General features: G+C 39.7%; 1 protein-coding gene across 1 annotated transcript in view; it reads right to left on the bottom strand.

Moving 5' to 3' along the window:
• Positions 1 to 1,665: 1,665 nt before the first annotated feature.
• Anxa4 (annexin A4) overlaps positions 1,666 to 23,057 on the bottom strand; it is a 61,365-nt gene continuing 39,973 nt past the window's right edge. Inside the window, exons 3-13 of the mRNA XM_076832917.2 lie at positions 22,555 to 22,642; positions 18,862 to 18,956; positions 15,540 to 15,653; positions 14,088 to 14,178; positions 12,183 to 12,262; positions 10,198 to 10,254; positions 8,302 to 8,395; positions 5,588 to 5,683; positions 4,944 to 5,002; positions 3,205 to 3,327; positions 1,666 to 1,817 (exon numbers count right to left, since the gene is read on the bottom strand). Coding sequence (XP_076689032.1) covers positions 1,758 to 1,817; positions 3,205 to 3,327; positions 4,944 to 5,002; positions 5,588 to 5,683; positions 8,302 to 8,395; positions 10,198 to 10,254; positions 12,183 to 12,262; positions 14,088 to 14,178; positions 15,540 to 15,653; positions 18,862 to 18,956; positions 22,555 to 22,642 — 957 coding nt within the window. The 3' untranslated portion in view covers positions 1,666 to 1,757. The remainder of the gene's footprint in view (positions 1,818 to 3,204; positions 3,328 to 4,943; positions 5,003 to 5,587; positions 5,684 to 8,301; positions 8,396 to 10,197; positions 10,255 to 12,182; positions 12,263 to 14,087; positions 14,179 to 15,539; positions 15,654 to 18,861; positions 18,957 to 22,554; positions 22,643 to 23,057) is intronic.

Here is a 23,057-nt window from a genome sequence, read left to right as displayed (position 1 = left end):
AATCCATCAATACATAGAATGGAAAAGAAGGCATATATTCTTATCATAAAAAGAATATAAGTAAGTGTTCCTCATACATCTGTAAGCTTTTTGTTTTTGCTGGGGATTGAACCCAGAGTCTGGCACATGCTACACAACTGAGCTACACCCATAACCCCTATATCACATTTAAGTTAAGGATTTTTCTTTCTTTTTTTTTTTTTTTTTTTTTGGTACCAGGGATTGAACCCAGGGGCACTTAACCACTAAGCTACATCCCCAGGCCTTTTTTATTTAAAGACAGGATCTTGCTGAGTTGCTTAGGGCCTAAGCTGCCGAGGCTGACTTTGAACTTTATCTCAGCCTCCCAAACACTGGGATTCAGGCATGTGCCACTGCACCCAGTCAAGGATTTTTCTTTTGGTAGGACTGGGGATTGAACCCAGGGCCTCGCATATGGTCGGCAAACCCTATACTATTGAGCTCCACCTCCAGTCTACCCAATATAACATTTAATATAAATGTTTTACTTAGTAGAACAAGAACATGTTCATTTCCAGAGAATAAGTTTGTAAGTTTAATATCATTTGGTAGTGTTTGGCATATGTAAGCATTAGTTTTATAGCAGTAGGCAAATATAAGATTAAATATGTTATTTTTCCCCTAAATTGTAATCCCTAATAGGAACTAAGTATCACAACTCCTTCAAAAATAACTCCTTTCATAGTCCAGCATGAAAAATCTCAGAAGTGGAAAAGTTCAGCAGAGAAAGAATATACCTCATTTTAAAGTCATCATTATTTATTAAAATTATCTTTCCATGTTGTATACAAACTGAACTTTTTAGTTAAGTCCAACCACACTTTCAGAATGATTATAGGGTTGAAAAAGCACAATGCACATGTAAATTGCTATGGATTAACAAAATCAAAAAAGATTTAAGAATTTATTTTCAGCACAAACAGATTTCTTTAAGTCAAACAAAATTCAGAGCATTACACCCTTACCAGAATTCCCTTATTTGAAGGTTGCTTTTTTTTTTTTTTTTTCCCCATTCACTTTTAAGCTAGATGAAGACCTTAACTATTATATTGTGGAATGTTCAGCATTTATCTTTGGTAACCAGACATATATGACCTGTACAATCACACTTGGATTTTAGTTTATTTAAATGAGTTGGTGATTTGGTGCACTTCAACCTTGAAAAGTGTTCTCAACATGAGATGAAGGAAGCCCCCTATGACAAATAATAAAGATCAACAAATGTTACAAACAAAACCCAAAAAAGGAGATTTGTGGGTGCTTTCCATTGATGACCACACAAAATAGAAAACTGGATGGATTTTACTAGCTAGATGCTCACTATTTCAAATGAAGAAATTACCATCCTCTTTAAAAGTAGGATTAGGGAAGAAAGTGATTTTAGAATGGTCTTCCAGTATCCCATTTTAAAAGTTTTTACTGAAAAGAAAATATGAAATAATTTAATGTATTCAATTTCTGTGAAACATAAATCTGTTAGAAACACAGAGCACATTTTAATTTCTAATTTTAAATTTCCATTTAGAACTTACAAGCTTTGAACTACAAGTACAGCTTTAATGCATCATAATGACTAATTATAGATGATAATAATACAGACAGTTTATATCCTAGGAGGCAACTGTAGGCGTCTTAATTGGAAATAAGCATTCTGAGTTAATGCTAATAGCAGTGTAGAAAAATGAACTTAAAAAAAAATTTCAGTGTTGAGAAGAAAATCCTCCTGGGACTTTATTTTAATCATCTCCTCCACAGAGAATGAGCAGTACTTTCCTGTAGTCTCCGGATGTGTCACCCTGGGGGCCAAGGAAGCAAAGTTACAGTCAGATTAGTGGGTTTTTAAGTAGAATACACAGATCACGGTCATCATTAACTTCAAGCTTGGTTGGATTTTTCTCAGCTCTTAAAAGATTTTTTTTTAATTACAAAAGTAATACCTGTTCAGTGTAGAGAATAAAGACATAGAAGAACAACATAAAAATCACCCACAGTTCCACCATCTATAGATTACTAATGTTAACATTTTGATGTGTGAATATGTTTCCTGTCTTTTTTCTATGCATATAAGATACCTTTGTGATGGGATAGTAGTATTCTTCTGTATCGGGCATTGTGTGTGTGTGTGGGGAGGGTGTTGGGGACTGACTCCAGGGCCTTGTACATACACTGAACTACACCCCAACCCAATAAATTTGTGTTTGTCCTTCATAGACACAGAAACAGATATAATCTCTACCTATATAGTTCCAAATTTTAAAATATCAATTATTCTCTTCGATAATACTGTGAACCTGCTTTCTTTCTTTTTTTTTTTTTTTTTTTTTTTGTATTTGTCAAATGTCCTTTTCCCTGGCCAGGTTCCATAAACTTTTTTACATACTCCTGTATTTTAGCTATTCCTTATAAGCAACATGAAATTGGAGTTCATGTTTTTACTTAACCTGAGAGTTTATTTTTATTATTATAACTTACATTTTTATCTGTGGTCATTTTTTCTATTATTTACATATACTACTCTGCTTCTTTTGACAAGCTGTTTCCCAGTGGGCAATGTATCCTTTATTTTTCAGAATATTTAATTCACAGATCAAATCCTGATGTGAAATTTGTTATGCAACCACAGCTTCCAGGAAAACGAGTCTCAGCTTTGTGTTTACGAGATTCTTCTGGCTTCCTCACGAAGCAAAACCCACTAATGAGGGGTTTTGAGGGATGTGAATCATTTACTCATCACTCCCATGTCATCTTAGGACTCCTAGATGTCTGGTATCAGGTAAATAATAGCAATCTAGGAAAACTTATGTTTCCCCATATTACCAGCAGACTTCAGCTCACTCTGCACAGGATTCTGGATTCAGTTGCTTCTCTTATCATTTATTAGGAAGACATGGAAATCATGCTCTTAAAGGTATTCAATAAAATGTAAACTTCTTTTCTCTGGGGTCAATGTGAATGCATTACTGATTTACAAGGCAAAAATTACCAGCTTATAACCTGGCAAAGGTTTAAAGATGTGTGTGAAAGAAGAGAGTCTGGAAATATCTCAAGTGGAGGCCCATTTGTATGTGAAATGACAGATGCCAAGAAAAGGGGGACCTGGAGTTCTAAATGCTGAGATCAGAAGGGGCCCCATTCCTTCTATGGCACTTTCCCCTGGGCCAAGGCAAGGCTGCTGTGACCCACCTTGATAAAAGAGTACAGAGACTTTCCATAGAGCCTCTTGAAATTTGCCCGGATGTCCAGCATGTCAATCTCTGCTCGAGAAACCATCACTCTGATGAGGGTGTCATCATCAGTGCCCAAGCCCTAGGGAAGAAAACAGATCCCTCAGTAGGAAAGGCCAGCTGGTTTTCAGACTGCTCTTCTCCCGTCTGGCAAGGCAAGGGATGGGTAACTTTCCTGTGGTGTCCTTTGCTTCACAGTCTTGAGGGCCTTCACCATGGGATTCAAGGACCCCCCAATTTACTTTTCCAATACTCTATATTCAACCCCAAAGTTACTCTTTGCCCTCTAGAGACATATGCTGTGCTGTCCTGACCCAGCCTGTCTGCTTTACCTTCCATGAGTCCTCTTTTCTCCCATGTAAACTTTCCTAAAGGTCCTGCTCAAATACACCACTTTATTTATTTATTTAGGTGCTGGGAATGGAATGCAGGAGGGCCTCGAGTCATATGCTGTACCACTGAGCTCTACCCCCAGTCCCCAATTTATTTATATTTTCTTTTGTATCCTCCCCTCCCCCACAAAAACAAATATTGAAAAAAAACAAACCCTACCCTTTCCTCCATGTTCCTATAATATTTGGACCTTCGACTGCTATCTTTCGTTGTGTATTATTGATGTTTTTCACATACTTGACTCCCTATAAGGCTAGATGTTCTTTGAGAGCAAGGGCTACATTTTGATCTCTCCTGCACCTCTCATGGACCCCAGAATGGGTGCATCCATGGGTTAAGAGCATGGGCTCTGGAGCTAGACTGGCAGAGTTTGCATCCTTGCTTCACTACTTTCTCACTGAGGACCTTGGGCAAATTGCATATTCTCTCTGTGCCTCAGTTTCCTCATCTGTAAAATGGGGGTTTTGATAATAGTACCTTCCCCTTAAAGTTGTGGAAATAAAATTAATCCGTACATATAAAGAATTAAGAATACTGGGGCTGGGGTTGTGGCTCAGAGGTAGAATGCTTGCCTAGCACATGTGGGGCCCTGGGTTTGATTCTCAGCACCACATAATAAAATAAAAGTATTGTGTCCAACTACAACTAAAAAAAAAATATTAAAAAAAAGTACTGATTTGAGGGCTGGGGTTGTAGCTCAGTGGTAGAGTGTTTGCCTCGAACATGTGAGGCCCAGGGTTTGATCCTCAGCACCACATAAAAAAACAAATAAATAAAAATAAAGATATTGTGTCTATCTACAGCTGAAAATTTTAAAAAAAAGAATAATGATTTTGAAATAAATACAAGGAAGATGGGTAGAGAAAGAGGAATGGGGAGGGGAGAGGAAAAGAAGAGGTACCAGGCACTCAAATGGAGCAAATTAAATCTCATTCATGTAGGATTATGTCAAAATGAATACAATTATTATGAATAATTATAATGTACTAATATAAGCATAAAAAAAGAACACTGATTGGGGGCTGGGAGTACAGTAAAGCTCTTGCCTGCTACATACTACTAGAGCACAAAGCCCTGGGTTCATTCCCAGGACCTGAAGGTGGGGTGGGGGCCGGGGAATGACAGTGATCCACACATCGTAAGTATTCAATAAATACCACTTGGTATTATTAGTAGCATCACTCAGTGAAGTATATACAAATTGAATTGAATATTTCAGGCTAAAATTTGGGGGAATATAAGCAAACCTAAGGTGACACAAGATGTGCCAAAATCATTCAGATGTTAAAAAATAAGGCCATTTACCTTCATAGATTTATAAAGCCTTTCAGCAAAATATGCAGATTTATTCCTCATGCATTTTACTGTCAAGAGAAAACAAAAAGAAATGAAATGATTATATATATGACCTAAGAGAAAGAAACGGACCCTAGTTCCCTCAGTTTCTACAAAGTATCAAGAAACAGCTCTTGATTACTTTGATGGAGAAATTTCTAGCCTAACGTTTCATGAACATAGGCTACATTCTAGGCATTTCCTGGGATGGCAAACATTCTCAATTTACCATAAAGGTCCTAGAGAAGTAGTTAGTAAAGGCCACAAAAATAAAGGGTGGCATGTAGTTTCAAAATGATTATGATCTTTACAATATGAAACAATTATTAGTCCCAGCCATTCACAGACATGCAAGATGCACCTAGTATAAAATTATCTTTCACATAATGAATTATAAAAGCTATCAAAGAAGATATCAAAAATATAAACCACATAAGACAATAGCAATCAGGTTGTATATAATATTCCGGTAAAATCTGGAACACCGCATGATTGATTTAAACAACTTTAATTTCTGAAAAATAAAATTCTATATCCCCAAGACAAGAAACTGGCAACAAGAGGAAAAGTCTATAGACATTTGTGTCTCCGCTCCCTACTCCCTACCAGCTTACCTATAGCCAGCAGAGCATCTTCAAAATGACCAGATGTCTCAGATTTAATACTCTGTTCAATATCCTTCTGTGATATCCTTTTGTATTCATCAAACACTACAAGCAACAACAAAATGACATTATCAACAATAAAAAAGAATAGAGGAAACTAAACCTTGTGGAGAGAATGAGCATCTTTTAATTAGTTTACACTATTTATTCTTTGGCATATTTCAAGGGGAAGCTAATTAACAATGTGGGTGAGAATTCAGTAGGGAGATGGCCCAGTGGAATGGCTGAAGGCAAGGAGGAAAGAGCACCATGATTCTTGGAGGACATCAGGCAAGTCCCTTTCCTTTTCTGGGACCCTGTTGCCTTACATTTAAAATGGAGACAACCTCTGGAGACATTTGCTTTCTTTCCTCATTGCTTCCTTAATATGCAGAATGTGTCTCTTTGTAATTTTGACTTTGGCAATCACCTGTGTGTTCATCTTCCTTTTGGCTCATCAAAACTAGAGCACTTCAGCCTCTTCAAAACTGAGTCACAGTTGATAACAGCCGGTTGCATCTTTTAATAGATTTTAGCATAATTAAAAACTTTTTTTTCTTGCCTTTTTGCCAAGTATTTTTGAATGTGATAAACATGTCTTTCTCTCCTGCTGTCTTCTTCTGGAGCCTTCTTAGAGCAGATATCTTAACATCACCTTCTTTGGCTTGCTGTCTTGCCCCTATGGATATGATTCTTATGGGCTGTCAGTGAAAGGACACCCATACCCAACAACATACACCATAACCTCAACCAAAACCAAACAAGGGAGCAGTTCATCCGGTCAGCTCCATCAGACTTGCCCTCCTGGGAATTTTTAAATTGAGCATATCAGGGGATGGCCAAAAGCATTAAGTCATCTTACCCTCAAAGAACATAAGAATCACTTCTCAAACCTGTCAAACTTTTGAGTGTCACTCTCAGAGATTCCAACTCATACAATCTGAGTAGGGGGTTCAAAAATCAACATTTTTTAATGCATTGGCAAATAGTGCCTTAAAAATAAAAGCTGTGACTCACTTCTAGGGAGGTTCCCAGAACTGCCTTCATTTCTGTTCTTCATGAAGTTGTTCAACTCTCCCTTCAATTTTGTGAGCCACCTGTATTATTTTCTATTTTCCTTCTGGCCCCAATCCATATTATTTAATTGGAATCAGTATATGTTGCTTGGAATCAAATAATCTAATTGACACACTTTTTATAGGGTGGTGGTGAGGGCGGGTACTGGGGATTGAACTCAGGAATATTCAACCACTGAGCCACATCCCCAGGCCTTTTGTGTGTGTGTGTGTGTGTGTGTGTGTGTGTGTGTGTTTTATTTAGAGACAGGGTCTCACTGAGTTGCTTAGCGCCTCGCTTTTGCTGAGGCTAGCTTCGAATTCCGTATCCTTCTGCCTCAGCCTCCTGAGCTGCTGGTATTACAGGTATGCTTGCCATTACTGTTGGTTGGTAAGCAATTTCTGATGCTTTCTTTATCCAAATAGTGCTTAAAGTATTTTCTCTAGGGGGTTGGGCTATAGCTCAGTTGGTAGAATGCTTGCCTAGCATGCACAAGATCCTGGGTTCAATCCCTAGTACCACCAAAAAAAAAATGCAAGCATTTTTAGTGACTTACAAGCAGTTATTTTATAACTGTCCAACTATTGACTTGTGTGCCTGGAAGGGAAATTTCTCACAAATGCACTACATCAACTTTAGAGGAAACTGCAGTTTTGGAAAAACACCACCAGGGGGAGATTTGTGTTATTTGTAATCAGACCATGGAAGGCAATGAAATGAGTAGCTGAGCCACGAGCTGGTGAATCTCATGGTAGCCCATGATGTTTATTAAGAGAAGTAATTGCTTATTTTTTTTTTTTGTCACTGAAGAATAGTTGTAATAATTACAACTTCAAAAAGTACAACTGTGTTATACTTTTCAATTACTCTGTTTTCAATTTAACAAACTCATTCCTCTCAAACCCCACAAGTTTTGTAAATCTGTGTGTGTGTGATAAGGGTATGTGGGTTTGTAAAATTATGATGTACGTAAAGACCCAAAAAGTTTACATAAAAGATGAAATATCCTATTAAATCCTTATTTCTATTTACAAGAAGGATATAAAAGCCTGCAAACAAATGTTCTACAGCTTTATAATCTTTCCCCTGCAGACATTAAAAGCTCATTATGAAGTTTAGAATTATCAGAAACAAATTAGAAACATCACACATAGGAAATAAAATTGAAATGATCCACTCTTCATCTTATGCAACATAACCTCTAGAGAAATCACTTCTTTTAGGTACCCAGCATGGATGTTAAACAGGAATAAATATAAATGAACACTTCTATTTTATTTCCTCCTGATATACGAATATTATTTTCTTATGTAACTCAATAAAAATGAAAGTCTTGGGGCTGCTTCAGAGAAAGGGCTGGCTGTGATGATTGTTTTCCTAGAAACAGTAATGCCAAATTTCTATAAATACATTGCATATGTATTAGTTGGTCATAATTATTTTTTCAGAAATTAGCTCTCATTCATGTCACTGGACTCATAACATTTCCAAGGTAAGAACCTGAGATGGTTCAGTACATTTGTGGGGGTTTTTTGCATCAAACAAAGGGGAAAAGGTTATCAATTATTTATGGGCCAGTTTTCACCGTCTTTCAAAGAGTTTCTTTGGGAAGTGAGATAAGTGCCTACCATGCAACAGATGATTTCGATTCCGGGAACAGAGAACAGATAGAAATTTCACCTCATCTGTCCCCCATCTCTGCTCTCCAGCCTCATACAGGTCCTGAAGCCAAACAAAGCACAAATTTGAAACACCAAAGAAGACATTTCAGGACATGTGCAAATATTTCAAGAACTTCAAAGAGCTGGTCTGGCTGATTTTGTTGGAGAGGGAACACACACACACACACACACACACACATACACACACACACTCCCCTCCCTTTCTCTCTGTTAATAGAGGGTTCCTGGCTTACAATGGTTTGCCTTATGATTTTCCAACTTTAAAATGGTGCAAAAGTGATACGTGTTCAGTAGAAACTATACTTTGAATTTTGATCCTCCCCTGGGCCATAAGCAGTATACTTTACTGCAGTTGAGCAGCTGCAGCAGTAACTCTCCCAGACAGCCACCAAATCATTAGTATAAACAACCAATACGCTATAGTGGAATGCTAGATTAGTATAAACAACCAATACGCTATAGTGGAATGTGTTGCTAAGCTAGGGTGTTTGGTAGTTTTGGTGTATTGAATGCATTTTCAACTTAAAATTTATTTTCAACTTGCAATAGGTTCACTGGGACACAATCCCCTTGTGAATTAAGGAATATATGGATGTATGTAAACCTATAAATATGTGTATATTCACATACACACACATGTACCTATGCACCTTATTGGTTTGTTTCTTGGAAATCCCCAATACACGACTTCAATTAATAAAGTACAGTGGAAGTGACACTGATTTCTGAGGCTGAAGTATAAATAATAACGAAGCTTCTACTGGTTCTAGGGAATGATTGCTTTTGGGGTGCCCCTTCTTGAAACCCAGCAGCCACACTTTGAGAAGCCCAAGCCACACACATACCCCCTTCTCTCTAATGAAAGCAATGGGTTCTCTTCTGCATGAAACATAGTGGTTCATATCACATTGGAGTAGAACTAATTTCTTACTATGGTTGTGTATTGGTTAAGAGCATAGGATCTGGGGCTGGGGATGTGGCTCAAGCGGTAACGTGCTCGCTTGGCATGTGTAGGTGCTGGGTTCGATCCTCAGCACCACATAAAAATAAAATAAAGATGTTGTGCCCACCGAAAACTGAAAAATAAATATTAAAAAATTCTCTCTCTCTCTCCCTCCCCTCTCTCTAATAATAATAATAATAATAAAAGAGTATAGGATCTAGATACAAATCCAAGTTATTCAATTTACTGTCTGTCTGAGCTTGAGCAAGGAATTTTTCTCTGCGCCTCAAATTCCTTGTCTGTAAAATGAGGATTGCAATGCTCAACTGCCAGGGCATTGCAAGGATTTGATGATATATTTAATGTTAAGTCCTAGGGCAGTGTAAGGACCTGGGAAGAAGCCACTTTTATGAGCTATTATTTTTAGTGTTATCTGGTCTCAGTGGTTGGTACCAGGGAATCATCTGCCTTTTTGGGTTTGGTATTAATTTTATCCCTCAGGATATATGCTGTGCCAAACTGTTCTACACAAGTCCTACTCAATGTCCTCTTTGGGGAAATAGAAATACAAAGTAAATAGACAAAGGTGGGTCCTTCCAGCTTCAAATGATTCAGAAGATACCCAGTGATTCTCTGGGCTTGACACACAATGACCCAGTGTCAAGTAGTCTAGGATCCAGGAGTTCAGGTATAATGAAGTCCAGTATCACCCCCAAGTCCCAAGTACTTCTGCACAAAACCTCTGTTATTAAAGGTCATCTGTGGCACTTTTTTTTTTTTTCCATCATCTATCCTAGCCTGGCTAATATACTCTGAAACAGAAGAGGGTGTCCACCGACTCAGAATTGTCTTACTGGCAGAGACGAAAACTGGGAGAAGGAAGCTGCAGTTCTACCCACCTGGGCATCCTGTTTCATGAGAGCATCATCCAGGAAATTCCCCTCATCCCTGCCACCCTGAGGATGAGAAAAACAAACCAAAGAGAATGAGAGAGCCTTCATGAAGATTCTGGAAAATGAAGACAGAAGGCTCAGGAACCCAAGGACACAGTAATGTAACTACAAGGCTGCAACTTTGGGACTAGGGAGGCAGAACAGATGTCCTCTGAATGTGCCTGCGCTGCTACCATGGCTCTGATCTGTGTGTAAAGAATGTTGCCAGCGTTATCAGGTACCCCAGTGTGGCCCCCATGCTGCGCCAATGAGAGAATGACAGCTCCCTCTACTCTCCCCTCCCTCCCCTAGCTCCTCCCACTGCATCTGTCTTCCCAGCTGACCGCTGTCTAACTTGTTCAATCTATTCCCATCAACTTTGGTCAAAAAGGGGTTGGAACAGAGAAGAGTCAAGAGAATCTGGAACCTGTGGTGGGATTGGAGGAGCACAGGAAACATCTCACACACTCACATCAACAACCCCAGCTCACGGGAGGCAGAGGGGAGGCCTCCAGGAATGCCAAAGAGCAACAGAATAGGCTGCTCTCTTCAAGTTTTTTAGACTATTTTTTAGTGCTGGGCTTCCTCAATATTCTGTGGTCTAAGTATGGTTCCTCAGGATGGCCAATATGGGAGGAAAGGAAAATATGGGAAGGACATAAGAGAAACAGGCAAATATTGTGGAAGTAAAATATCAGAGACAAGGGTGAAATGGAAGGTGGAGATGATCTCTAGGGTTCTGCTCAGGGTGTTGCATGAATAGATATGGGGCAAGTGAGGGAGGAGAAAGAGCTAGTTTTGGAGAGAAAATTATTTTGGGTTTAGGTTTTTTGTTTTGTTTTTTGATATTGGGAATTGAACCCAGGGGCACTCAATCACTAAGCCACATTCCCAGTTCTTTTAATATATTTTATTTAGAGATGGGTGTCACTAAGTTGCTTAGGGCCTTTTGCTCAGTTGCTGTGGCTGGCTTTGAACTCGTGATCCTATCTCAGCCTCCCAAGCCGCTGGGATTACAGGCATGCACCATTATGACTGGCTTGGGTTTAGTTTAAGAGCAATTTGAAGTGATAGTCGAATATCCAAAAGGAAGCATTTAAAAAGCGGTGGAAAACACAAGCCTCATACTCAGGAAGGAGGGCAGGGACAAAGCTGGGGGTCATGTGAGGTATCTAGAGTTTTGTCTTCTCTTGTTGGCCGCCCTGCTCCCACCCTAGCCCAGTCCTGCTTTAGGTCTCATCCGGAACACGGATGTAACTTTCCACCTGGTCTCCCAGCCTCAAGTTCTTTGCCCCTGTTGGTCCCACACGCTACGATGACATTCCTCTTTTAGAAAACACAATTCTAATCACATCCCTCTCTCATCACCACCATCATCACATCAGCTGCTTCTCCCAAACCCACTCCCTACTACTCTCCAGACAAAGGAAAATCTCCTCCCAGTGTAGGACTCACAGTCCATCCTTCCAGCTCCCTTCTAGAACCACCAGCCTGACTATTCAGCCAATCATCCCCTAAACACACAGTATTTCCTGTCTCCTTGACTTGTTTTTGTTGTTCTTGCTGTTCTTCCTTCCTGGAATGCACCCACCCATGACTCCGCCTCTTGGAATTCCCTGACCCTATAAATCTTTGAACCAGCATCCCTGCTATGAAGGCTTTTCTCTGTTTCCTGCATCCAAAATGTCTCCTTGAGTCTTCCTCTTGCTATGTGCCTCTTCTTTGGTATTTAATTTTTTCTTGCCTCATAACAACTTGTGTACCTGACATATCCCTTTATGATAACATAAATATAAATACAGTAGAACAAAAGGGCACACAGGACTAGCCAGGTCTCTGGAAGAGAAATAACAAAGAGGCCTGAGAATAAAGCCTGGCAAAGGGGAAGGAGAGTGAACATGTCAATGAAACCTGTCCCCCATCAGAAGTCAGAGTCAGAGGTGGAGACTTACAGCTGACAGAGACACCAGCACTCGCTGGAACATGAAGGATGTGTCCGAGCAAATGTCATCTTCAAGGCTCCGTCCATATTCTAGCAAGAGAGTGGGATTAGCTACATAAGAATAAAGTGTCCTGTCCCACCTTGTGTCACCTTCTGGGGAGGTCCGTCCCTCCAAGAATAGCTTATTTACCAAGCAGCTCATGTCAAGGTTTCTCCCTTGTACACAGGTTTTTAAAAGCTAAACTCTGGTAAAATGATCAAGATAAGAGTTATGATAGTAGAAAGGAGGGGAGTTGAGAAGGGGGCCAAAACCCTTCTCTGGTTCCTAGTGTCCAGGGCTCTGTTCGGAAAGTGGTTGACTGGCTACTGCGAATGGCCTCCACATCACAGAGGAAAGCATCCAGAGCAGCCTTTTGGGGCTCTAACCCTCTGCAGGGCGGAGGGGGGATCAGGGTGCTAATTCCAAACTCCCAAGGTTTAGAATTTCCACAAGCTCTTACTGTGCTGTTTTCTTTCTACAAAAGTTATACATGTTGATTGGAGAAAATTTAGGGGAAAAAAAATAAAATAAAACACAGGGGAGGAAACTCTATCATAATCACTGATCACATTTTTTATAAGAATATTTTCTAATTTTCCTTCTACATACACACATTATTTTCTTTTCTTAAAAATGGTATCATAGTATATTATTTTTGACTTGTCTTTTTTCACTTATCTGTATACCACATCACTTAATATAATCTAATAATTTTGCAATATAAGATCTATTGATATACTATCCGTTGTGTAAGTGTACCCTATATTGTTTAGCCAATTTACTACAACTGGTGAATCTACTACAACTGGACAATAGCTAATATAAAAAATACCGAATAGGCGCTGGGGTTGTGGCTCAGCAGTAGAACACTTGCCTAGCACCCTCGAGGCACTGGGTTCGATCCTCAGCACCACATAAAAATAAATAAATAAAATAAAGGTATTGTGTCGAACCACAACTAAGAAAAATATTTTAAAAAATACTAAATAAACAGAATCTAACCCTTTGTGAATTTTTTTTCTACTTTTAGGGCCAACTGGCATTGCATTTTTTAGTGTAAATTTACTTATTTAGAGTAAAAAAAAATAAAAAAATGCTCAGGCACTTTTTTTTTTAACATGTTGTTGAGGTAAAATATGTATGTGCACAGTTCCATGAATCTTGGCAAATGCATGTCACCAACGTAAACATAAATCTATCAAGAGGGAGGCAAGTACTTTTTTAAAGAATTTTCCTACACATTGTCTTCTGGAAGTTTCTAAGAGGGGAATAAGTGGCCAGTATTCTGAGATGGATAGAGGAAATATAGTCCAGGCTGGAGGTCAGAAATTGGGCCAGTGAGTGCCTCTAGGCCATTGCTTAAAATGCTAGGAATCACTGGTATCAGCATTTTTTTTTTTTTTTCCCCACTGAGTCATGTCCCCAGCTCTTTTTATTTTTTGAGTCAGAGTCTCACTAAGTTGCTTAGGACCTCACTAATTTGCTGAGGCTGGCCATAAATTGGCGTTCCTCCTGCCTCAGCCTCCTGAGTCACTGGGATTATAATCTACTACCACACACCTAACTGGAGCCAGCATTTTGAACAACCACCTTTGGTTCTTTGCTTAGTTATAAAGAATAACTTTTCAATGTTTAGGGTAACAAAAACACTGCACTGGGGTAGCCTAAGCAGAGTGGCGTCCTTCCCTAAGAAGTCTTAATGATGCCAATAGCTAGTCATTTGCATAAACAGGGGTCTGCTTCAAAACAGAGTTTGGATTCCTCATGGTCAGTGTGTCCAAGAGAGGAGTGTAATCACTGGATAACCACTTGCTGCTAGTCCCTTTCTTAAATCAGGGCAAAACATCAACCAGGGCCATTGAGGATGTTACATACCCTGCTGGTAAACCTGGTTGATGCGACGGATCTCCTCTGGAGTCCGGGAGGCCAGGATCTCAATCAGGCATCCTTCATCTGTGCCAGCTCCCTAAATACGAAAACCAGAGGAGAGGGAAGTATGAGCCAGTTTACAAGGCTGAAGTATAATTTTTTTATATTTATATCTTATATTTTTATATTTATATGTTTATGTATCAGTTAAAACACCCCTGGGTTATATCTCCAATATATATTTTTAAAAAAGAAGGGAATCATTTGGTCCTTCCTGTGACCCAGTATGAGTGATTTTAATTGCCTGTCTATCTGCAAAATAAAAATTAAAAATTGAGTCCCAAACACAGAAGGAATATAGCTATGAACCTGCAGGGGATAAACACAAACCTGTGGGTTCTAGCAACAGGATTTGTTAGCTTTTAAATACCCCAAACCTAATGTTTTTACCAGATCGTTATCAGTAATAACAAATATTTATAGAATGTTTACCATATGTTGGTTACTGTGTCAGGATAGATACTATTTCTGCCTTCTGCGGGCTTAATCTTTCCTTTACCTCCTTTATTTTCTTCCCTGAAGGCAGAATCTTCTGGCAAAGACTTTGTTACCTTTTTTGCTTTCCCAGAGCCTCACCCTGAGCCTTCCACAAGACCAAGTGTTTATTGAGATGGCTGCAGAGGGTCAAGTGTATTTTCATACTTGAGTTGTTGAAAATCTGTAGACCTGGGCTAGGGTGCAGTAGATTGACTGGTCGTGTAAGGAGGCCAAGAATTCTTTTGTCAGTTCTAAGCAGAGAACTGTCACAAAATTCCATGCCTCAAAAGTACCTAGCACAACAATAAAGTTTCTAGAACTGCACCAAAAGCACAAATATCTGTTGGGGGTGGAACACAGCCTTCTGGTACAAGTACATGCTTAGCCTCCACGAGGCCCTAGGCTAAATCCCACCACTGCAGATAAACAGGCAGTTAAAATCACTCCTACTAGGTCACAGGAAGGATCAAATGATCCCCTCCACTTTTTTTTTTTTTTTTTTTATATTGGATATATAACCCAGGAATGTTTTACCATTGAGCCACATCCCTTTTTATTTATGTATGCATATACATATATATATATTTTGTTTGTTTGTTTGTTTTTTAAGACAGGCACAAAGTTGCTTAGGGCCTAGCTAAGTTGTTGAAGCTGGCCTCAAACTTGTGCTTCTCCTGCCTCCACCTCCCAAGTTGCTGGGATTCCAGGTGTGTGCCTCCATGCCCAGCTGATTGTCTAACATTTTAGAAAAACAATTTTAAAATTAAAATTGCTGAAACATTTTTAAGTTGTCATAATGAGGGAAAACCTTTCTCCTATACTCTATCCTCCCACTCTCAGAAGGGCTCGGCCGCAGTTTCTTGAGATACCGGTCCGTGTTGGTACCAACAGCTCTGAGGGCACAAGGGGAGAAGCACGAACCTTCATGGCCTTTCGCAGCTCCTGCACATCGTACAGCACGGTGGGTGTCATCATGCCTATGATGACCTGCTCGAACTTGCCGCTCAGTTCTGACTTCAAGTCATCCATCAGGTCCTGCAGTGAGAGAAAGCAGCCCTGCTTAGCTGCAGCAGTAAAAAATCAGTCATTCTCCAAGGGTGGACCCAGATGTTTGAGGTCTCCAAGACCCTTCCAGGAGGCAAGCAAGGTCAAAACCATCTTCACAATTACACTAAGACATTATTTGCCTTTTTATTGTCATACTCTCAAGTGTGTACAATGGAGTTTTCTTAAGATTATTATCTAGGGTCTGGGGATATAGCTCAGTTGGTAAAGTGCTCGCCTCGCATGCACAAGGCCCTGGGTTTGATCCCCAGCGCCAAAAAAAAAAAAAAAAAAAAAGGAAAAAGCTTACAAATCTATAAATCTACAGTTATGTCAAAGGCTATTCAAATACTCCCCACTGTCTAGAACTGCCTGCCTACACAAGAGCAGATTTTCTTCATATACCTCAAGCAGATATGAGAATCCAGGCCTCTCATGGAGCTGGACATTTAGGAGATTTGCAAAATGTTAAATAATGCCAATCTTCCCACCACACTTCTTAAATAGTTATTTCTCATAAAAATGTTAGAGTAGTAAGTAATATATTCACTATTTTCAATAAGTTAGCTGTATATCTTAAAATGTCATTTTTTTTTAATGTCATTTTTTAAAAATTTCTAACATGGCCAAGAGATATAACTCACACAAATTTAAAAAGGACTCAATAATTGAAGGATGTCAGGAGGCTCTGAGATGGAAATACTCTCAGACACTAACCGAAATGCATTGTTTACTTAATGATATATCAGGCATATATTTCCAAGTCAGTATTTGCCTATGGCATTTTTAACAGCTGCAGAGATTCCTACACATGCGCTACATTCCAAGTTTATATTTTTCCACTGTTATATATGGAAGATACTGAGTTGTATCTTTGTGATCATCTGTGATTATTAAGGCTTGCTTTCTAAGAAAAAGTGTAATTATTTGGACAGAGAACCAAATTCTAAAGACATTAAAATCATTTCCTTCTAGAACAGGTCAGGGAGTTTAAGAACCTGTTTAAGATCAACTGACAATGAAAACTGAGTTGCTATTCAAATCCAGCTATCTGATTCTTACAAACCCAGTCTCACTACATTTTCTCCCAGTCTCTTGGGGTATTTTTACCCTACATCCAAACAAACTGAATAAATGAATAAATAAATTAGTGCTTGGTTGATCTGTTAATGTTGGCCATCTTAACAAATTTACCGTCAGGTTGGCTGTCACTCCTGAATGTGTGTGGCAACACCACTTTGGTCTCAAGTTCACTTGTCATGTGCACATTCATGCCTATTAGTGCTCATTCAATTTCTTTGGAAAAGGAGAAGAGCTTGAAATGTCCAGAATATAGAGCCACTCTGATCATGGATGTCCCATTCCTACAGGAATACCCAGAGTTTGCAAGCAGATGCTGTGGGGAGCAGCTGTGGAGGTGCCTTTCTTTGAGAAGCAGCCTCAGTTTGCCTGGCTGTGAAATCTCTCAAGGACAGGCAAACTTGCCATAGAGTCACTCTACTCTGAGGTCTGGGGACACTCATTGATGTGGTTTCCTCAATAACCATACTCATGGGTGTTCCAAAGTGATGGCGAGACTTGATGGAAAAGATTCTGGTGAATGAGTCAATGAAAACAAAGACTAGAGTTCCTAAGAGATGTGGGATTCAAATCACAAGGAGAAAATGTGGGGAGTGAACACTCTCCCAATTCATCAGCCACAACACGTACATACATTTACATATGTGAACACACATACATCCCTGTTTTAGAACTTAAGAGGGTGTCCCTCAACTGAGTTTCATTGAAGGAATGAACATATTCTGCAAATAGATTTATGTGGAAGAGTCAGGACACTAAGTCCTAGAAAAGACTATTTAAAACACCCTAGTTTGAATATTTTAGTCAGTTTGGCAAGTCTTCATCTGCAGGGCCAAGAAACCATCTCTGGAAGTTCAGCCTTGCCTAATGCTCTGAAGGGCAGTGATTGAGGCCATAGACCCAGGCCCTGTGACGAGGACTTGGTTTAAAAGGATCAAGATTGGCCTTGAGGTCTGACTCAACCCTAAAATCATTTCTTGATGAGCATGGTAGAGAATACCAAGAATATCTTTTTGTTTTGTTTTGTTATTTTATTTTCCAATTATTTATTGAGCAAATGATATAATATATTTTTTTAATTTATTTATTTTAATTAGGTATATATAATAGCAGAATGCATTTTGATTCATTGTACACAATTGCAGCACAACTTTTCATTTCTCTGGTTGTACACGATATAGCACCACACCCCATATACCTAGGGTAATGATGTCCATGTCATCACCATCTTACCAAGAATATCTTTTTAAAAAAATTTTTTGAAAACACTTTTTTTTTTCCAGTGCTAGAAATTAAACCCAGGAGTGTTCTACCACTGAGCTACATCCTCAACTCTTTTTATTTTTTACTTCAAGACAGTCTCACTAAGTTACCACGGCAATCCTCCAATTTGCCATCCTCCTGTCTCAGCCTTCTGAGTAGATGGGATTGCACACATGAGCACCCAGGCAATATTAAGTGTTTTTAATTGACGTTTAGTAATTATGAATATATATGGGGTACAGTGTGACATTTCAATTCATGTATATAATGTGTAATGACCAAATCAGTATAACTGGCCTATCTATCATCTTGGATATTTATTATTTCTTTGTGTTTGGAACATTCAAAATATTCTTGACTAGTTTTTTTGAAATATTCAATTAATTAATAACCATAGTAATCCTTCTGTACTACAGAAGGATAAAATTTATCTTCTTCTCCAGCTGTTTCCAGGTACCCATTTCTGCCTTCATCACAGACTTCCCAGACTCCAGTAACCACTGTCTTCAAGAACATCTTTTTTTTTTTTTTTTTTTCAGTACCAGGGATTAAACCCAGGGGCACTTAGCCACTGAGCCACATCCCCAGCCCTTTTTAATATTTTATATAGAGACAGGATCTCGCTAAGTTGCTGAGGCTGGCTTTGAGCTGGCGATCCTCCTGCCTCAGCCTCCCAAGCCGCTGGGAATACAGTCATATGCCACTGCGCCCAGCACAAGAACATCTTTCAACAAGATGAAGGATCTATCTTTTAAAACAAAGGGTCCTTCAGACATGTGCCTCTGGGAGAGGTCCTGCTTCCCTGCTGCCTGACAAGTCCCCTGTCACGGGAATAGAGCAGAGAGGCTGCACCTACCCTGCCAATGTTGCTCTTGTAGGCTGTTCTGATTTCCTGGCGCTGGGCTGTGTTGCGGTAGGCGAGGACTCCAATGATGGCGTCTTCATCGGTGCCTGGGGATAAGGTGGTGACAATTAGTGACTGATTTGAGAATGAAATTGGAAAATGGGTTCCTCTGCAGACACTGGAGTTACCCCAACAGTAATAAGACAGCTTACTCGGAAAAAAAAAAGTCCTTGTTCTGAGCGTTTGGAAGTTTAAGTCTTAGCTTCTTTAATTAGCAGAATAGTTAACCTCTCTAAGCATTAGTTTCCTTATCTATAAACGTGAATGATTACAGGACTTCCCTCACTGAGTTACTGCAAAGGCTAAAGCGAAGAATTCAGCACAAAGCCCAGCACCTACTCAATATCCAATAAACATCAACTAGGAAAATTCTTCTCTGGGATTCTCTTCTTGTCTTTCAGATCTGCTGTCTTCTAGGGTTTTGCCTCTTCTGTTTTTCCTCTGCCTTTTGAAGCAATTCAAACTTGTATTTAATTTCTCAGATGGGGTGTTTCTTAGAGTTTAAACTGGCTGCCACGGCATCCACTGTGCTTTAAAACCCGTGATTGTGTTTTTCATTTCATTTGAGCTATCTTTCTCCATCTCCAATGGTTCCCTTTTTAAAACTAAAGACAAATTCCCATGATACAATATCTTACCCAACCTTAACATTAGAAATGTTCCAAGTTTTGCTTTTTATAAGGGGACTTTATGCTAATTTTCAAACTGGCCCCTCATCTTTTTAACAGCTGAACATTTAGTAACTTTTCTGCTTCCTCATTGTTTATGCCTTATGGAAAGTTGTGATGGTATTTATAAAAGTGTTTCTATTGAACTATTTTGGAATAAAATGAAAAACATATAGGTTTGCCATAGTTATTCTTTGCAAGATTAGAGATCTGGGAAAGTGTGAGGTATGGGGAGAAAGCTAGAGAAATTTAAGTTCACATAAGATAGGGGCCTACTTTCTGTTGGTGTTAAAAAAAGGAAAAAAAAATCAGACACAACCATCTTTTTCTCTTTCAGAACTCTCAGCTAGGAAGAAGTTTCCTTACCTTTTTCCCATCTCCTATTTCTGTGAAAGACACCACCCTTCCTCCAGTTGGCCAAGTTTGTATTCTCAAAATAGCTTTGATTTTTTTTTAATCCACCTCCATATTTAAATTTCCTGCCAAGTCATGCAAAAAAAACACAACCTTTTTTTTTTTGAATCCATGATCTCTTTTTGACTCTTAGCACTACCACTCCAATTAAGGGCTTCAGAATTTCTTCCTAGACAACTGTAAAATGCTAACCAATATTTTTACCTTCTAATTAGTCTTATCAGAGTCGTTCCAGATTCTTTTTTCCTAAAAGGAAAAGTTCACCATGTTCCTCGCCTGCTTGGAAACACACAATGGCTCCCCCTTGTGGCTGGATTTCCCATGGGGCTGTGGCTGGCCTTGGAGGCTCTCCTCAATCTTTCATTCATTCTCCTTTCCCAAAGGAAAGGACACCAGGCACAGCTGCATTCACAGATTTAGCTCTTGAATTACTGTACTCCACCCACCCATACCACACCCTATTCTCCCAGCTTCCTGTCAGTTTAGATGTCTCCCTCGCCCTTTGCACTTAGGGTCATGACTCTGGAATTGGTTGTTACCTGCCATGTCTGTGGCTTTCTTTCTTTTTCTTTTCTTTTTTGGTATTTATTTTTTTATTGTTTTTTTTTTTGAAGTGACTTTTTAACTTTTTCTTTTTAGATATTCATGACAGTAGAGTGCATTTGGATAAAGAAAATGTAAAAGAAAGATACGTACAATGGAATATTACTCAGCCATAAAGAAGAATAAAATGATGGCATTTGCAGGTAAGTGCATAGAGCTGGAAAATATCACGCTAAGCAAAATAAGGTAATCCCCCAAAACAAAAGGTGGAATGTTCTCTCTGGTATGTGGATGCTAATGTACAGGTGGCTTTCTAAGTAGCATCCCCACATAGATCTTTTTGTGCCTAGCTCAGTGATGTCCATGCACTAATTGACCACCATGACTAGGTGTTATAATCCTTCCTCCTCCAACAGTCCAACCTCTCATTGGCACACACAAGGCAACCACTGAAAAGGGGTTGATTTTGCCAAATGTCTCCTAACTCTTGTTTTGAGTATCCCAAGTGCCATGTAATATTTGCTCTAAATTATATTCATGTTATACACCAAATAATTAAGATGAACCTGAAAACAATAGGTGAGTCCAGTATATTTTCTATTATCCATTTCATTTGGAGGAGGAGGAGAAAGAGGAAGAAGAGGCAAAAAAGAAAAAGAAAGAAAAAAGAAAAAGAAACGGAGAAGAACACATGGACTCAGAGCAATGTTCTGCTCAGAGGGGGTCAGCAGGAAAGCACAGGGGCCTAGATGCCAGCTGTGAAGTCAGATGGCCTGAGATTGCCTACCTGGAATTTCCTGGATTCCTGACTATATCACATATTAGTTCTGAGACCTTGGGAAAGTCAGCTAACCTCCCTACACCTCAGCCTCTCTCTCATAAGTGAAGTAAGCTGCTCTCAGAGTTAAAAGGAAATAATCCACATAAAACATCTATGTTTATGCCCCACTCATGGTACAGCCTAATTTGCTGTTCTTGTTAGTGCCGCTGTTACTGTTAGTAGCATCAAAGTTAAGTCAAATAAACTCTTTTTTGGATAGAAAGATTGAGAAATTAGATACCATGGTTGAGGGATTTCACCCAAATCTCAAAGAGATTCTAAATAATAGCTAAGGACCAAGGGACACTTCTCTGACCCAAAGTGTGCCCTTGACAAGGTCTTGGCAGCAGGAACTAGGCCAGGGTAGCTACAGTGCGCTCCACCTGACTCTGCTCATTCAGGGCAAGGCCTGTGGCCCTGGGGGTGGTGGAGATAAATGAAGGACGGTGTCATAGAAGACACAACCAGCCTTCTTACCTAAAATTCCTTGTATTCATGCTGGTGGTGCTGTGGCTGTGTCTGTCACCCCAGTCCCAAGCAGAGGAACTCAAGGGACTTAGAACTGGCAGACCTGAGCTAGAAGCTGGGAACTGACTCTAGCAAACCAGCCAAAGCTCAGTTGCACCTACTATGTGACTTGGTGAGAGTTATTAGGCTTCTCTGGGTCTGTTTTCTATCTGTAAAATCGGGCTAAAATGACAATAGCTGTTTGCACTAAGTCGCAGGTTTGTTGTATCTATCCAATGGGATGGGATAACGTTTGTGGCAGTGCTTGGTAAAGCTATGGCACTATACACAGACCAGCACTTATTGGAAAACAAATACATAAAGTTTTATACAGAGGTTCATGGTATAATTCAAACAGCAGCTTTAAGCAACTGGAGAAATCCATCATGAGTGCATTAAATTTAAAATTCTATATTAAGTGGAGAATTTTCTAATGCTCTACCATCCGATTTGCCTTACAAAGCCAATTTGTTTCCGTGGTCTTTCTTTCTTTTTTTTCTTCTGTGGTGCTGGGAATGGAACTCAGGGCCTTGCACATGTTAGGCAAGTGCTCTACCACTGAGCTACATCTCAGGCCTCACTGTGTTTTCCTAAGGGGAGACCTATTCCCAGTTGCCAGTGCACATGGCATCCTCCCGTGTGATTCTCCTATATAACACACAAGGGAGGATTCACCTCCTGCAGGACACTTACCCAGCCCTTTCATGGCCTTCCGCAGGGTCTGGGCATCCTCAACAGCATTGAATCCTGATGCAGCTTTGATGGTACCTCCTTTGGTTGCCTGAGAACAGAGAGAATGAGGTGACTGAGAAGCAGCATCTCACCAACACAGAGGCAGCTCATTCAGCATATAGTTGCTGAGTAACTACGGTGGCTCAGACGGTAGGTTGAGGATACAGCAGTGACCGTGAATGAGGCTCTTGCCCTTGTGAAGTTGATGTTCTGGTTCAAGGGGAGGCAGAGTGTAAACAAGCCAACAAATAAATATTCTATGAAGTGCCTGGTGGTGGGCTGGGGAATGTAGTTAGTGGAGTACTTGCTAGCATGCATGAGGCTCTGGGTTCAATCCCCAGCACCTACACAAAATGCCTGGTGGTGAGAAGTGCTACAAAGCAGATAGAGAGGGCCTGGATGGGCTGCTCAAATGAGTGACACTTAGGCTGAGAGCTGAATGACGTGAAGCAGCTGACCATGCA

The sequence above is a fragment of the Callospermophilus lateralis genome, chromosome 14 (assembly GCF_048772815.1).
Source record: "Callospermophilus lateralis isolate mCalLat2 chromosome 14, mCalLat2.hap1, whole genome shotgun sequence".
In the NCBI taxonomy this organism is placed as follows: domain Eukaryota; kingdom Metazoa; phylum Chordata; class Mammalia; order Rodentia; family Sciuridae; genus Callospermophilus; species Callospermophilus lateralis.
Note: the sequence above shows the minus strand (reverse complement) of the source record. Positions and strands in the feature narration are given on the sequence as shown.